The sequence below is a fragment of the Gavia stellata genome, chromosome 19 (genome assembly GCF_030936135.1).
Source record: "Gavia stellata isolate bGavSte3 chromosome 19, bGavSte3.hap2, whole genome shotgun sequence".
NCBI lineage: Eukaryota > Metazoa > Chordata > Aves > Gaviiformes > Gaviidae > Gavia > Gavia stellata.
Genome location: NC_082612.1, coordinates 17,896,614 through 17,914,507, shown reverse-complemented (window position 1 = coordinate 17,914,507; position 17,894 = coordinate 17,896,614). Strand labels below are relative to the sequence as shown.

General features: G+C 40.8%; 1 protein-coding gene across 1 annotated transcript in view; it reads left to right on the top strand.

Annotated features, from left to right (window-relative positions):
* LRBA (LPS responsive beige-like anchor protein) overlaps positions 1-17,894 on the top strand; it is a 426,037-nt gene that overhangs the window by 212,011 nt on the left and 196,132 nt on the right. Inside the window, exons 41-43 of the mRNA XM_059826740.1 lie at positions 7,232-7,356; positions 14,645-14,791; positions 17,434-17,570. Of these exons, the coding sequence (XP_059682723.1) occupies positions 7,232-7,356; positions 14,645-14,791; positions 17,434-17,570 (409 nt within the window). The remainder of the gene's footprint in view (positions 1-7,231; positions 7,357-14,644; positions 14,792-17,433; positions 17,571-17,894) is intronic.

Genomic DNA, 17,894 nt, shown 5'->3' with positions numbered 1-17,894 from the left:
TCTGGTTTTGTTTTGCAAGCTAGTTAGAAGGGAATGGATTTTTTGTACGATTCAAAAGACAGAGATCAGGAGGCCGGGGAGGGGAATCGTACCTGCAGTGTCTAATGGGTGGTTGAGACAAAGAGATAATATCCTAACTCTTTATTGTATAAAAGCATACAAACAGCGTTTCTACCAGTTTTTTAAATGCAAATCTAGGAATTACAGTTCTGTGCTGTTTGTACTGTCTTGTTTATATGGGGAAGTAGCATGAAACATCCGTTAAGACATGCTTCCCTTAACTGATGTTCCCATTTTTTCCCTCTGCACTGGAAGTACCTTAGGTTTAAACCGTACAAAGGTCCCCCACGACCGTGCAAAGGTCCTCAGAGTCACAGTTCTATGCTAAGTCCATGTAGACGTTGTGCCTGAATTTCGTACCCTGCTCTTCACCTCTGTTTCTTCTGAAGGATGTGAAGAAGAATGGCACTACTTTCTCTTCTGGAAACACAAGACACCCTACCCCCTCTTGATAAAATTGAAGCACAGATAAAGGCAAAAGCCCTTTTAGGAAAAAATCATAGAATCATTTAGGTTGGAAAGGACCTTTGAGATCATTGAGTCCAACTGTTAATCTGACACTGCCACGTCCACCACTAAACCATGTCCCCAAGTGCCTCATCCACATGTCTTTTAAATACCTCCAGGGATGGTGACTGCACCGCTTCCCTGGGCAGCCTGTTCCTGTGTCTGACAACCCTTTTGGTGAAGAACTTTTTCCTAATATCCAGGCTGTTTCCTGTCGTGCTATCACTTGTCACTTTGGAGAAGAGACCAGCACACACCTCTCTACAACCTCTTTTGTAGACAAAGCCAAATGTTTTCTTGGAGAAGGGTTAGAAGAAGCAAACAGACTATGCTAATTTAACAGATTACATTAATATTCTGCATAATTGATACTATGCCAAAGAAGTTGTACTTGGTGGCCTTGGGTCTTTGTTATGACCAGTTCCTGTTACTGCGGCAGCAAGTGTGGCAGAGATTAAGAGACTGCCTGCGCATGATGCTTTTTGCCTAAGGGTTTCCAGTTATTTCCATTTGTGGAAGTCTGTATTCCAAAACTATGGAATATGAATGTCTATGTGTGGGGAAGACGAAGATAGCATGAGAAGGCATGACGCTGCTAATGAGTATTACATCATATGTCTTTTTTGCTATCAGAGATGTTCTTCCTCATCTTTGCCTTCCTTCCCCTCACCTGCACGTTTCTTTCCCTCATTTTTAGTTACATAGCTGCTGGTGAGACTACAGTGTAAACCAGTTACTAATATAAAACAGAATAAAACCAGTGAACCCTCATAAGCCCAGGCTGTTACTGTGATTTGGTTTAGCGTGGCCACACAAATGCTGACGTGAATGCAACTGAGAGAGGGAGGGAGAGTAGATGATCTTTAACTGGTTTTGCCATTGAACAAAATACAGGTAATGTAGGTAGCATTTCCAAAGACCTCAATGCACTTATCAGGAGTTAATTAATCTTTACTGTTCTGAACTAGATACTTTATCAGTGAGGTGCTGTGAAGGACACACATTGATATAGAGTGTAGCTGGCCAAGTAATATTTTAGCGGCAACTTTGACTTAATACTAATCAAACATTTTCCTTGTGCTTTGGTAATACAGGCAAAGTTGGGAATCAAAGCAGGAACCTGATTTACTGAAAAGCAGTCATTTTCCCTACCGCATCAGTACTCTTGATTTAGGTTTACCACACGGCAACACAAACACTTGTGCATGGGGTCTCTGCATGGAATGCTGAACTTGGTACTGCTGCTGAGAGCTTGCTTGTCAAGTTACGCCTTCCGTGTTTGCTTTACCATCATTAAGCTCAATGTTTTATTTTCCAAAATATGTTAGATATTTTTGATCATGTTACAAATTAATAACACAGTTGGATGCACACTGAACATTTTTTAGATTAGTACTTATAGACATGGAGCTCATCATATTAATGTTCTCTGGTGTAACTTGGTTTTTTAGACCACGGTTTGTGAAAGCTCATTACAACAATATTGAAGTGCTTCAGAAAATGTTTTACTTGCTTTCTGAAATTGCATTTTATCAACTCAGTTAGTGGAAGATACCTTGCATTTTATTATTGCGTGCAAAATATGAGAGATTTTAGTTAATATTCTGGGCATCCAGCTGCATGAAAATGCAACGGATTTTGATCTGTGAGATAAAGCATTCTCTTACGTTATGTGATGACCTGCAGCCTGCTAGCAGTACTCCATCAGGATTTCTGCAGTACTTTCTTGAACTTCAGCACTTTTATCTGTGGTTTGACAATCAAATGCGAATGCTTATTGCTTCTTTTTTTTTGAGAAAAATGTTTGTGTATCTTGCAGCAGATGTCTGGCTTGAATTCTTGAAGTTTACATGGAAGCAAAAGTTACCTAGATATAGAGAAAGAAATGTTCCTGAACAGCATTAAAATAATCCAGCTTATTTTTTCTTAAAAATTTGGCATCGCTATTTGTGTTCAATGATTGCTCTTTTGTGTAATTTAGAAGTAGCACCTGGTATTGTGCATTTGATGAGCCATTGCAACCAAAGTGCTGAATAAATTAAAACCAGAAGCTGTGATAGGCTTGCGGTCAGTGACGGAGAAATTGCAGAGCCGCTTTCTTCCAGGTGTCCTTTCAAATCTATACTGCTGTTACTGATGAATAAGTGGTGTTGCTGCTCTGTGTTTGGTTGTCTGTGAAACTGGGTTTCAGATTTTTTTTTTTTTTTTTCAGATTTAGCCTGGGTCTCTGTGTTCGAGCATTTACACCTTTAGAAATTGCCACCACTGATTGCCTTGCTGTGATGGTCTTAGTGGAGAGACCAAGGAGTGATTAGGTTTGGAGAGTAACTTACCTGCTTAACTCTACAGCTAGAGTTCCAACGAGGAGTGTGTCATCTGGAAATTTATCTTGGTATCTTCCCATAGGTTTAGGGCATGTGAACAAAGTATTATGCTTACGTCATGATCAGCACCTGTGTTCTCGTTCTACGGCCTGGGAAGAGCCTTGGCTTCCAGACGTGTCAATGCAATCATTTCTAGCAGTACAAAATTCACGTTGACTAATGTTTCGTATCTGTGCTTAATGAACATAATGGACATACAGCAGAGCAGGAACTGTTTTTCTTTAGGTAGTAGACTGTGCAAAGGCTATCACAGCAGACTGTGCTGGTCTGAGTCTTCATAGCAACACATTTTTTCAAGGGCGTACACACTCCAGTTTCCATCTGCTTTTAAGTTTGTTGCAATTGTCTTTCATGTGAGTGGGTTTTCTTGCCTTTAAGGCTAGATAGCCGTCTAGATAGAAGAGGTCATTTACAGCTCTAGTCATCCTCTGTCTCTGCAGATGATTTCTGTAATGCTGTGCTGCTTTTGCCTTTCTTTCCTTTTCTTTGTTTCTCTTTTCTGTGCTGTGATTATTTAGTACTTCACTAATCTAAGGATCCGACTGGATGCTTCTGTGGTATGCCAAAATCCATTCTCAATTAACTGGTGGCCCAAGTACAGCCCTCGGACCTCTCAAACTATTGCTTTTGTAGATTTACATTTTCATTCCTCTTCCCCATCTTGCAGAGTCCCTTTTCTATCCACACTAGTGTGCTGACTGCTTCTTTTCTGTGGTCAGAGAGGTAGCAGAATATCTTGAAATACACAATGGATAAGGCATTACAAGAAGTAATTCTTCATCAGTTGCATGATCCTCTCGTCGTTCTCTGGTTGTACTGCTTAGATTCAATTTAAATCTCCTATAGGCTGTGAGGACCAGTAGGTAATTCCCACACCTAAAATTCCTTTGCTTATAACACCATAATAAAACTAGTACACCGGTTGGTGTGTTTTCTTTCCAGTTGTGTTAATCTTTGAAATTGGTAGGAAACTTCCCATTGACCACCGTGAAATGATGTTCTCTTTTACGTGACACACTCAAAGACCTGAGAATACAGGTTATATTGGTCATTCTGAATTTCTCCTCATCTCGGTACAATTGTATCAATCTAGTTAGTTACATGGGAACTGAGAGGAAGGTTTTATCTCAGTTCTGAGTACATAGCCTGGTAATTTGGGGAACTGTTTGAGAAATCAAGTAATATAATGGTTATGCTATTTGAATAAAACATTTAATATCGAAGCTTTGTTTCTATTCAGTCAATATTGTTACCAAGGAACCACTAATTACTGTGTATCATGTTAGAGGGGGCCCTGACAAATCCATGCAAATCATATGATTTATAATTCATAAATCCCCAATCCCCTGAGAAATGTTGCTCTTGCACTTACACTAATTGAGTACTTATGTTCATTGATCCAGTCCATATAGCACCCTTAGTCCATATGGCAGCCTTTACCGCAGGGCCGGAACTTCTGTTGTCAAATGTCTGCCCTAGTCGATGGCACAATGCTGTTCCCAAAATCTGCTTGCTTGGCCCTTTGCTTCATAATCCTTCGGTCCTTTAGCAGTCGATCCTGCCCGAATCAGAGCAATATTTATTACGTCTGTCTGCCCCGGCTGTAGAGGTACCGAGTCTGCGTGGTACAGCGTTGCCTTTTGGGGACGGGACTGCAGTGGTTCATCCAGCTTACTAGGAAGCTAGTTGTTCTAGAGTAGCTATATAGTATAGGGGCGTATATTGGTGCTAATATGCATTTGTCCCAGGAGCTGCTCTCAAAAATGGCTCACTTGTAAGAATTAGACAACATAGGTGTTAATTTTTGGCTGTGCAGGTTTTTGTTGGGTATTTTTCTATGTGTAGAGAGTAGATTTTTTTAACCTCATAATACAGTGGTTGCCAATAGTTATAAATACCCAGATACCCAGTCTAATAGTTGATATGTTGTTGTTTGTGAATAATCAGCACACTGGTGAAGGAGATGGAATCCTGTGCAAATTTCGTATGCAGAACTGAAAATAAAAGTAGGGGATTAAAGATATATTATGTTTCAGGATAATACTTCGTGCCAGATCACTGTTATGTATTTTTCTAATAATTTTAGCATAGTTTTGTAATGTAGTGTAATTGTAATTGTTATCCAGGAGAATGGCATCGCTTAATTCTGTCAAAACTGTAGAAAGATAGATGAATGACAAATTAATAATTTACCATCTTTGCATAATACTGTAGCACAGAATACCGGAAGGATTGATGGCAGAAGAGGTTAACAAATTTTAGCGGCTTCCATTAGCTTTTCATTGTCATATGTTTGTGGTGCTGACTGAAATAAGCTTTGTAGGAGATCTCAGTCTAGGGAACTAATTACTTGTGCCGATTGCCATACTGATGAATAGACCCTCATTGTATCATTCCCCTGAAGACGAGGAGCAGTCTGTGATTCACGACTGCATCCTGGCTGATATTTGATAATAATTTTAACAGATAAATGTAGGAAGGCAGAATGATGAAGTGCCTATCCATGCTCTACGACTATCAAAGGCATGCACATAGCCAGCTGTGTTCTGCCTTTTTCCTATAATCACTAATGGAGAATTTTAAGTTCTTAATCGACCTTTGAATAAACCCGTATCTTCCCATGGTTTATAATTTTTGTTTGGTTAATTATTCCAAAATAATTGGATTTTATAAACAAAGCATTCACGTTTTTGCGTGACTGTAACACACACGAAGTGTGAAAATAAGATATTGGGGTGCTCGGTTCCGATACTTCAGTATTTTTCTGAAAGTAAGAAATCAGGAAGATGAAGAATAGCACTGCCTTTTCTTTGGTATTAGAAAAAGGCATAGAATTTTAATGAAGGTAGATGCAAAGACACTCTCCGTTTTTACAAGATTATTTTCAGTCGCAGTTTTTAATGTCTACAAATTGTGTTTGAGAGTAGGGTTATGCAAATTATTCTAGTTTTTGTTACCATGTTTGTTTGAAACCTCGATTTACCTTAAATAAAACTCCTTTCTGCCTTTAGACCTCAAAACTAAGAATGTAGATACCAAGTGTTTTTAACATTGTGATCTCTGAATTAGTTGTGGCTATTCATTTGTCAGTGTTGACAGGTACACTTTCTATTAGCCCCTGGACCAGAAATGGAATATATATGCCTTTTCATCTGTTGTTTTAATACTAGCTATGTTAACAAACAAAATCAGTGGGTTTTAATTCGGGCACGCGGATTTTCAGGCTATGGTGGCTATTCTATGCTTCAGGCATTTTCTGTTTGTTTATTTGCTCTACCCGAAATTGGTAGTTTTCTTACATTCTCTGGGCTAAAATACTGTTTTACAGTGGCAATCGTTCACGATCGTCTAACAAGATAGTAACTGGCACTTATATATGACCATATTAAAAAGATCTACGTATATTTGGAGCATACAGTGGAAAATAATGAATTTGATATAACCTTTTCTAGGTGTAATTTTTTAAAAGTGTGCCTTCAATATAGCAATTATTACACATCATAACATGTAGTTTTTAATTAAATGTAAAAACACAACTACATAAACCAGAAATCCAATCTGATTTGCTCAAAAATAGATTGCTGTTTCACTCTCCCGGAATGGTTTATTTAAAAACAGCAAATGGAAAAGAAATGCATTTTCTTGTGTTGTTCTAAGCCTCAGGGGCTAAATGTAATGAATATTTTAAGAGATTATTTTAATTAAATTCCTGCACATCTAAACAGAGTAATATTTTATTATCACATACATAACCATGTAACTGAGGTATTCATTAAAGTTAACACTTTCTGGACCAAGAATTCATGGTATGATTTACTGACCTTGTGCAAAAAGGCACAAATTAGGAAGAAAAATGAAGGGGGACAGACTTTGATTAATATAGGTAATGCTATACCATATTTATAATAGCCTTTTCCCTATTCTGGTTTATAAATGCAGTCACTGAGAAAGGTGCCCTGCTGAGGCTGAAATGAGGCTGAAATCGGAGCACATGCCACTAGAGTGTGGGGAAACTGATCACACTGTCAGCAATTCATTTCAAAATGATGTATTTAGTGCTCATTTCACCTTCCAAGAAAAAAGGGAAAGGAGTTCCGTAGACTGGAAGGTGATATTGTTATTTTCAAGGACATACCTAAGTAAAAGATTGCAGAAAGGGGGGAGGTTAAAAAAAAAAAAAGGCAAAAGCAGCGCAAACAAGGAGAGCTTTATGCAGAAATCCAGCGCTACCATGCTGTTTGATAATTGCTAACATATGTGGCTCCTCTGTTTCATTGTAGTCGTCCTCGTGAGTTCTGGCGCCTTGACTACTGGGAAGATGACTTGCGGCGCCGGCGACGATTTGTGCGTAACCCCCTTGGATCGACACATCCTGAAGCGACACTAAAAGCAGCCGGAGAACATGGTCAGTGTAAAATCTCCTTCTTGCCAATAGCAGCAGGTTACAGTACGTGGCAGTAAAGACCAGACCTTCGTTCCTATAAGATGCTAGAAAATTGTCCCGAATGCCAAAGGCTTTTGTCACTGCATTTCAGACACGTTCGATACAGAGATAAACTGACCGGTACTTCGTATAAGCAATGTTGGTATTTGTTAAGCCTCTTCGTTACATCTTAGTTGAGCTGGCACATCGTGCGTACTTTGCATACGATGATTACAAATATAATTCTCACTAAGCAGAAGAAAAGCGGATGCAATTTTGCCATTAATCCCTGGACATGCTTTCGTGCGGTAAATTACCTATTTAGGCTTTAGTAACTTCAGAAGATCTTTTCTGTTCAGAAATCCACAGCAATTATTTCAGTTAGCCTTAGCACATATCTGCCTATCATTACACATACATTAAAAGAAAAATAACTCGTCTAAAGCTTAAACTGTATTCAGACCTTTGCTTCTGTTTAAGCCCTCAAGTTCTTCTGCAAGAATTTGAGATGGAAGAAATAGTAACAAATGCTGCAGCATAAAGTATTGTTCAAGCAGCAAATGATGATTTCTACCTGGTGATTTTAAAATAGGAGATTGCATTTTTTTAACAGCTTTTCCCACCCCCTTTTTATTTTCGGGGTCACTCAGCTACATGCTGCTACATCTGTTCTAGAGGAATGTATTTGCAAAACAAATACAATAATCAGTTTGATAATTCTATAATAAACAACCAAACAAACCACCCAAAGCTAGTGAACTTTGGAGTTTCGTCCAGAATTTTATGTCTTCGCGATCTAATGAAGATATGTTGATAAGGTAGAAAAATCTTTCTTATATCTAGAAGTAATTTGCTTATAATTAAAGCTGAGTACCCTTCACCTTGAAGGAACACGCTGTGGAATAGAGTAATTTAAATTTAGGTCTTTTTTTTTCTTTTTTAGTCTGTGAATTGTTGCACGCATCTATGCATACATGCACACACATATTATATGTGGAGGCATAAACTTTATGCTAATTTAAAATTATGAAGGCTGTGGTATGAATATAGAATAACATCACTGTCGTAAAGTTAGTTTCCATCAGGCATCTTAACCTCTTGCACTCAGCCTTAAAGAGCCATTTCTGGAAGAAAATGTCTACAATATGTCAGCTGATATAATGCCAAATGTGACATCAGTCCTCTAAAATAAATGACCGTACAGAGGCTAGTCAATAAAGTGATCTGAAAGCAATGTTCGTAGAGCCCTACATCTTCGACTATAGAAAGAGGAACAAGATGTAGAATTAATTAACCCACTTTTTTGCTTTGGGGCTTGTTGTTCTTAATACTGTGTGTTGTTTCTACACCATGGACTTTGGAGGGCACAAGGTTTCTTTCTGTTTAATACTGCATGGGTAAACAACAACTGCCCCCCTTGGGTATTATGTTTACTTTAAATTAAATAGATCTTGTCCCATTTTATGTATTTTACTCCTATTTTCGTATTTAGTCCTTATATGGTTTATCAAAATACTGAAAAATATCTTTATTTTTACTGCAAAATATTTAGAGTTCCTATCTATATTTGTGTAACTAATTCTTCCGTAAGTAAACACACGCTAATACAATTACTCATCTTTCATAGTAATGTGATATTTTCACTAATCTGTGCTATATTTCAAGGGCTGCCTTTCTGTTCAGAATTTGACATCCTTAACAGGCTTCTATTATATTTAATTGCTTGATGTTGTTTTATTCAGAATTTAATTGCATACTGCCTTTGTTATCTGTTGCCATTCGGCTTCTTCATCTAGACAGTGAATATTCCAGTTTACCTTAAGTCATTATTTAATGTAATTTCTGAAAATATAGATAATTACTCTCTGCCTAACTGAATGTGCATATGTACGCAACTGTCTTGTTCCAGGATCTTCCACTGGCAAGGTGGATGACCAAAGTACAGATTCAAGTTCAGCTGGAAACTATAGATAATGTATAGGAATACAAAAGTTGTTGGGTTTTTTATGGTTTTGTTTTGGGGTTGGGTTTTTTGGTGTGGTGTTCTTGGGTTTTTTTGGTTGTTTTTTTTTTTTTTTCCTCTTTACGTCTCGGAAGGTACAGTTGTCAGGTCAACTGGAGTGGTCACGATCTATTTCTTTCTGAATTGTATTTATAAACTTTTAATATTAACCAGTTTCAGGTGAGAAAATCCAATTCTTTTCAGATTTTTGGAACCAGACTTTCAGGCCCTGTTTTCATGATGTAGATATCCTTAGAATTCACAGAATATTTGCCCTGGTATTTTATGATTTCTTATCAATAATTTATCATGAATTATTCTATTTTGATTAATTTCAGATGTCTCTGAAGCAAAAGCATTTTTAAGTAATGAGTAAAAGGTTCCCTACTGCCTATTTAAGCATTCCTCAAAACAAACCAGCAAAACCAAAACCTGAAATTGGGCATAAGGGATTTTGCCAAAAGGGAGAGAGGGGAAAATAATGCATGAATAATGGGAAAGTACTGTTGGAGTAACCATGCTTGAAAGCATGGATTTCAGCACCCTTTTCATTAGTAGATACACATTATCAACTGCTTGGTGTCTTTCAAATAAAACCAGATGTGTTCTCCACCCCAGAGAGCTCACAGTCTAGGAAAGATCACAATTTGCAACCGTGAAAATTACTCAGAAACAATCGGAAGCCTAGATGTCGTTCAGTAAAACCTAGCGAGAACAACAACAACAACAATCAGCTCTGTTGCAGCCCAGTTATGTGTCTTAGTAGCAAGAACCAATCTTTTCCAGGGATTGATTTGATTTGAAGGAGAACCTCTGGTGCAGAGGTGGCAGAATAAATACCTGAAGACTAATGTTCTCTGTTCAGACAATCAATACCAGCCCCATGACTATACTTCTGGCTACCTTCTAGTTAAAAACAAATTTTTTAATTCTGACAATTTAATTGCCATTCCCAAGTTCACATTAACTTGCTTGGGAAAAAAAGGCTTTAGGTAATTTTTCAAAGAGGGGGGGAAGAAATCCTTCCAAAATGGCTATTTATAAAAGTCAGTCTAGTAGTGTGTTGTGGGGGAAGGAGAGCGAGGTGAAGGTGGTTTGGTAGAAGATGTTTGGGATGCAAAGAGTTAACTCTTTTCTGTTCTCCCTTTCACCCAAATGAAACCAAAATACTTCTATAGGTGTGGAAGTGCAAAAAATGTGTACTTTAAACCTGTGGGTATTTTTGGATTGACCCCCAATACAATCTTTTGTGAGAGAATCTTTAGCTGCTAGAAGATGCCTTATCGAGCTTTTTAACAAGTGATTTGTTGGGTTTTATTGACCTTTCTTAAAAACCTGAGGAGAGGGGGATTAAAACAGGCTGTAGCATTTCCGTCACGGCAATCTGCGGAGCCCGGAGCTTTGCGACTGCCAGGGACTAGCAGCTGATCACCTACTGTATTGCCATCGCCTGGTCACTTTTCTTGGCCTCAACTCAAGGGATGAAAAAGGAGTCTTAAAAAGAGTATTTTAAAAAATCTGATGTGGAAGTGGTTGTTTTTTCTATTGTTATCTTTTTAAACAAATAGGAAGACTAGAGGGAGGCTTCTGGGAGCCCTTTTTTAAAAAATAGATAGTAAGGGGGTTTTAATGCATCTTTTCCCTGAATTGCTTTTCCTGATATATTTACCAGACATTAAAACAACAACAAAGTAATAGTAAGTATCTTCTGTATTATGCTTTCCGATACTTTATCTTTAAAATGGCTTTTAAAAATCGTATTTTGCCTGTAAGGTTAAGTTGTAGACAAACAATTTGAAATAATCTGTCATTCTATGAACGCCTCAAGCTTGTTTGGGAACGTAAGCAAAACTATTATTTTTACACCCGAGTGTTCCAGAGATTTAACTGGAATAAGTAAGACTCTCTGCAGAACCACAGATCTGTTTGCAAAAAGCTGCTTGAAGAAACTGGGTCTTACAGAGCCGTTCGGGAGGCATTGCGTGGAATTACGCTAATGAATCGTTGCCTTGAGGTGCCTTGAGGTCTTGATCTTGAAAAGGTGTACGTGAATGCATGCTTCCATCTGCAGGGTTGGAGCCAGAGGCTCCAGTCACGCCAGGAATAGGCAGGCCTGGCAGAGAGCGGCTGGGTTAGCAGACAGAGCAGGGTTTGGGACCTGAAATGTGAAATCCAGTGTAACGGACCTATGTGCTTACGTGGGAACAGAGTATGTCACACGACGTCATGCTCCGTCATATCTGTATCTAATCAGTAAATACAGAAAGGGAACTAGACCATGGCCTACCCACGTAGGTGCATTTATCTACAGAAAATAGGTGAATCCATGTGGAATACATTCAGTTCTACACAGATACTCCTGCGAGCGTGTGTGTGCGTGTTGGTTGCAGGTGTAGCGCTTTATTCAAGTCGGTACACAAAAAGCAGATTCTGGTTCAGAGTGTGATGTCTTACCGCCTTCCAGGAGCTAGTGTCTGCGGATGTGGAGTCAGGCTCTGCACCTTCTGCGCCTCTGCGCATACATGTTTCACGCACGTCAGGAAATGTGGGTAGCTAACGTCCTATGTAAAGAGATGAAAAAAATTTACAAAAATGGACTAAAATAACTGGTGGTCTAAAATCTATTGCTGAAAAAGGCGTAAGATGTATGTTTTTGAATCGGTATAATATCATTAGTTGGGGAAAATTAAAATCTGAATAAGTGAGGAAGATGAGGCAGGTGGTGTCTATTTCTGTTACCGAGTCATCTTTGGCTGGCTTGGAAGTTGCCGTGCTCATTTCATTGTTTCTTAATGGTGGGTGAAAAGAAGGACGGAAGGACATACTAGTATTTTGGACAAGTTGTGCTAAGTATGATCTTGGCTCTCAATTCAACCTCACGTGGCAATAGGTAGAAGGCTAGTTTGAAATAGCACCTTCAGTGTAACACAAGGAGATTGTAGTAAAGGAAACAAAAGCGGCAGGTATGTACAGTGCAGATGGGGTTTTTGAAACAACAAATATAGTCTGCCTGTATTAAAAAAAAAATAAAAATACATATCTTTGACTTTATCCCTGGGATGGTTTTGTTCTGTTTTACTTTTTTTGATCTTCAAGAGAATGCTGGTAGGCCACTGAGTAACAGTGCATGTGGTGTATATTAGTATACTGTTGGTAATTTTACTGCTGCTAACTTAAAATCCTCAAGGGGGAGTTAATTACAGGAAAACCTTTCTAAATATCAGCTGCATATTTTCCGTGACAAGAAGGTTTTCAGCTCACGTTGAACAACTCCAGAATCGGAGTTATCATTATTTACATGCATGCATTTTAGAAGAAAGTAAAATTTGTGTTTGTACAATGCAGTTAAAGCTTTACAATAATTTATTTTTAAAGGCTTGCTTACAAGTGGCAGTTATCGGTTGGGGAGAAGGGATCATGCATAAATTGCATTTTATTTTGTATGGCAAGTTAAACTTCCTTTTCTTCGTGGTTTTGGTTTTGTTTTGGGTTTTTATTTCTTTTTGTTGTTTGGGTTTTCTTTAAGCTCAAGGCCTAAACCAAAACCAGGGTATTTGGCGGTTTGGGGTTGGGTTGGGTTTTTTTTTTTTGTTTGTTTGGGTTTCTTCTTTTAGTTTTCACTTAATTGAAAAGTTTATTATTTGCAACTGATGTGCATGTATTTACTTAAACAATTTAAACTTTATACATTGCCACTGGGGAACTGCCGCCTTCCGTAAATGTTTGCAGATTAACCTATTTTTAAAGCCAGCCAGTGGAACTTTCAAATCGAGCATGGCAGCAGTCGGAGAAAGCGGTGAGCAGCATGTTGAAGTTAGTTGGTCCTGATGTGTTTGGTGACTGTTTTTCAAACACGGCTCTGCCATGGGCATCTCGACCTAATTTTTTTAAGAATTATTTGTATTTTCAACTCTAAAAAAACCCCAAACACCACATACACCGCTGTTTCGGGGCTTTTTACCACAGCAAGTGGTAACTTAGGCGTAGAGCGAGCCATCGCGCCTCTTTTTTTCTTTTTTTTTTCTTTTTTTTTTTTTTTTTTCCCCGGCTGCTGCTTTAAGCTTGTCGTTTAAACAGGAGAGGTTGCCGCCTGGCAGTGCCGCGGCGAGCGGAGGGGCCGCGCCAGGTAACGCCGGCCTCCGCGGGCGCACTGCTGGGGCAGGGCAGTGGCGCGGTTGCCTGCCCGCTTACCGTGTGCCGCGCGAAACGTGAGGTAAAACGAGCTTTTTCTTTACTTCTCTTCCGTGCCGACAATTCGGACGTGAGCGTAGAAACGTCCCGGGCCAGGGCGGGGTGCCGCGTCCTTCTGCCTCTTGCGAGCAGGTGCACGCTTGTCGCTGCCTCCAGCCCCGGGGCTGGGGCTGATTTTCCCGCCCCCCCCCTCACGGCCCGGGCCGGTGAGGCGGGCTGCGCGCCTTTTTACCTCAGGAGACCCGCCGACCCTTCCCGGCTGGCCGCGTCGCTAACGGCAGCGGCGGGGAGCCGGGGCTGCAGCTCCGGCCGTGCGGGAGGCCGCCCCTTCGCCTTGCCCGCCCCCAGGGGCTTGCTCCCCCCCTCCTCATCTCGCCCTGCGCCGCGGAAGCCCCTGCCTGCCGCCCCGGGCGGAGCGGGACCGTGGCCGGGCGCAGGGAACCTCCCTTGTGCCGCCGCGCCGGCGAGCCCCGCGGGCCGGCTCTCTCCCCGCCTGCCTCTCCGGCCCCGCTTCCCCAGCTGCTGCGGGTTCGCCGGGCCGAGGCCGGCCGCCCTCGGCCTGTTGCGTCGCGGCGGGGCGAGAGCGGCCCCCGGGCGGCTCCTGGCCCGCCGGGCTCCATCCTGCCGCCGCTGGCCCGCCGGGGCGTGCTCGGTCTCGTCGCGGCGGGGGTCCCCGGCCTGGCGGAGAACGGGTCTCTGCCTGCTGCTGCCGGGGCAGGCCGGTGCTGGAAGGCCGCGTTTGGGAGGCACTCGGGACCTGCTGCCGGCAGGAGAGCTCGGCTCCCGAAGGAGGGCTGCGGGGGAAGAGAGTCCGTTGTAGCCTCTCCCCCTCTGCCATAAACACTTGAAGCAGAGTTAAACGCTGCAGAGAGCCCTGGATAATTTTGAGCGGGCTTAACAGGATTAAAACTAGATGTGTCCTAACATGAGAGGATTAAGACAGGTACTTCCCACAGCTAGTCCTAAACAGTTTTCTTCCTCAGCTTTCATTTAAAAAAAAAAAAAAAAATTACACTGCTTTGTCACTGTTGCCTCTGAGACATGACAGACAGCAATGTGTCTCTCCTTTCATTTCAGCTCCTGATGAGGATATACTTGTTAAAGGAAAGCAGTCCATCAAGAGTCAAGTTTTAGGAAATCAGAACTCAGACAGTGAGATTCTCTTGGAAGGCGACGACGATATCATGTCATTCATGGAGGAGAGAGAAGTGGAGAACTTAACGGGTAATTTCAGCTGATTTTCTCCTCAGTTTCTTTACTATTTAAGTTCTGATCTCCCCTGGTCTGCACTGAATCACGTTTTGGGATACACACTGATAAATTGTTCCTTCCCATAACTGGGTCAGTAAGATCATTTTCTGTGCACCTCAGATGCTGAGGGTTTACTTGAGGGGAGTTGTGCATTTTCCTTCTCTGGCTTTTATAACCTTCTCACTTCCGCAGTAGATGTCTGTATTCTAGGAAACCTTCCTTAGAGAAAGTCACTCTACCTTGAAAAAGGGCTTCCTTTCTTTGTTTTTGACCTCGTTCTGCTCCTCGAGTCATTAGACCTAGTGGACAGTTAGGCCAGTTGTCTGTAATTAAAGGCTTTGGAGAGCTTTATTTTTTTCCAGGGTTTATAAATTGTGCGTATTGGTTATTTACTTGTGTTTCAAGGATCTGTACACCCACTGGCTTTAAATCCTTTAAACCCTCCGTCATGCCCCCATTGAAGTCCTTTCTCCACAGATTGTAGTCTCATGAGACTTCACTTTTTTTTCTGAAGAAGAAATAGTACTTCAGATCTTTGCATGTAATTAATTTTACTCAGTCATATGCAGCCTTTGCTGATGCTGCAATCTGAGCGGAGTGGGTCCATTTCTGTACAGTTCAAAATGTAAAAACAGAGTAACCTCCTCGGTTCAGAGACTGGGAGTTATAAAGGGCCTCCATGGTTATTTGAGGAACGTGGGGTTTACAAGGAAAATGCAAACTTCTCTGTGTTCTTCTGCTTTCTCAGCTGGTATCCCATGTACATTTACTTTAGAGAAAAATGTCATTTCTTGGGTAAGTCTGGTTCCCTGAGAAGCTAGTAGTATAATCTTACGTTGATACGTATCGTACATATGATAATTCAGTGAGATCACTGGTAGTGATTATTTATTGGCAGTTTGCTTATCCCTGAACTGGATTCCACTCTCTTTATTTTTTTCTTAAAAGCAAAGTTAAAAATGCAGCATAATGAAAAAAGAAAACCTGCGTAGGAAGAGTGAAGTAGAATAAAGTAACGGGAGAGTAATGCGATGGCATTTTCTGTATGTGCGTCCTTTTTTCCCTTTCTACCACGAGCTTCCTCCTCAACAGCCTTCTCGGTGTTCCCTTCTCGTTTATTATTCATTCATTGGTTCGAGTAATACATTCATACTGTAATAGAGGTGAAAGGGGAGTTTAATTATATAATCTTGACAATGGCAATAGGATTAAGAAGTAATCCTCACTAATAAAGTGGTGTGGGTTAGAAATGAAGTGGAAATTGTCAGGGGTCTTCCACAGGACCCGGACTGCCCCAGCTTCTGCAGCTGTCTGCTTGCCCTGTAATTGAATGTCTGCGAGTGATTGAAAAAATGTTATTTCTCCTCTGGATTACATGCTAATGTACAGAGGGCAAAGGGAGACAGCAAAAGAACACATAGCTGCTTATTTCATCCATTTGTGGGGGTGAGCTTTGGGAAATCATGGCAGTTCCGCAGCTATCTCATGCCCATCTGCAGACACAATGTATTTGTACGTTGGGAATAGAGGGCAAAGCTGCTCTGATCTCCGCAGAGCATCTCTTCTTTTGTCCTAGTGGCACACATTGAGATTGATGCGAGATTAAGGACCATCACCCTCCTAACAATCGATGGAAATGACAATTCATCTGAATTTTTTGTCACTTATTCTCACGTTGATTACCTGAACGTGTGTACCTCATTTATAGATGCTTTATTAAAACAAAATTGTCTGTGTCGCTTTCATACCTTCCACCGGTTTACAAAAGTCAGCTAATGCTACAGCCAAGTAACGTCATTTCCTTACCTCTTAATCAGCTGGATGACAAACCTAACCTGTTTTCTTTCTGTGTGCGTTAGTTTATATAATAGGTTCTGCATTGCCAGATCTATGCTGAACCTATTGTTTTCAGTAGTAGTCTGATTTGTCCCTGTGATAAGCCCTGTGGAGATGTGATTATTCCAATAAAAATTCATTCAGTTGGAAACCAACCCTCCAGCTGTTTACTCCCACAGTCCCCGAGCTACACTAACACTGTATAGAATCCTTGAACGATATTTAACGTGGAATCAAAAGCATCCTTAAAACATTTCACTTTAGGCTCTATAACATTGTATAACCTCAACAATAGATTTCTAGCATCCATGAGGGAACACTTTACAGTTGAACAACTTTGAGCCTTGACTGCTATGTTCATCTTTCGTGGAAAGCTATCGAAACTTTCCAGTACCTAAAGAACACATCTGACAGTGAGATTTCAAGTGTTTGTGTGCGTACTGTCTGTATTGCATACAACAAAAGGTATGCGACTCCCAAAGTTTCTTGAAAAGAAAACGTGTCTGAGGAAAAACTATATACTGCCATGCTAAAGCCAGCTCTGGCACGTATAATGTGTGCGTCACTTTGCAATTGTAGCTGCTTCAGTGTTCGGCAGCAGAGAGACACTGTAAATCTATTACATATGTTCTTTCCCGGGATAAAAAGAGTTTTGCTTTTTAAGGAAGAGCTATGCTCTTCGCTTTATTTATTTCAGTGTTCTAGGCTTGAAAAGCAAGTAATTAGCACTCGTGCTCTCTCCTATTCTGAATATCTTTGGTGTTTTCACTCTCTGGCAGGTCCGGTTGCCCTAAGCACGCCAGCTCAGCTTGTGGCACCCTCCGTAGTAGTGAAAGGCACTCTTTCCATCACTCTTTCTGAGCTCTACTTTGAGGTGGATGAAGAAGATCCCAGTTTTAAGAAAATCGACCCGAAGGTAAGAGATCATTGACCCTAAGCTCTGAGAGATGATGACAAATTACCCAAGACCTTTAATTCTTCATTCGACTTCCTTTACCTCTGTTGGTCCACGGTGTTCCTGCTTTAATAACTTTGTGACTGAACATATACGTTACTGAACTTCACGTAGGTGACACCTCCTTTCCTTCTCCTTTTTCTCCCCTTCCCACAGTTTGACCCTACTTGAATGTTAATTAGCTTGCTGCGAGTAAAGCTCCAGCGAAGCATCTTAAATAAAGACATCTCGAATCACAGGCCTGTGTGAATACTGGAAGAGTTGGACGAGGCTTTGAGCCCAAAT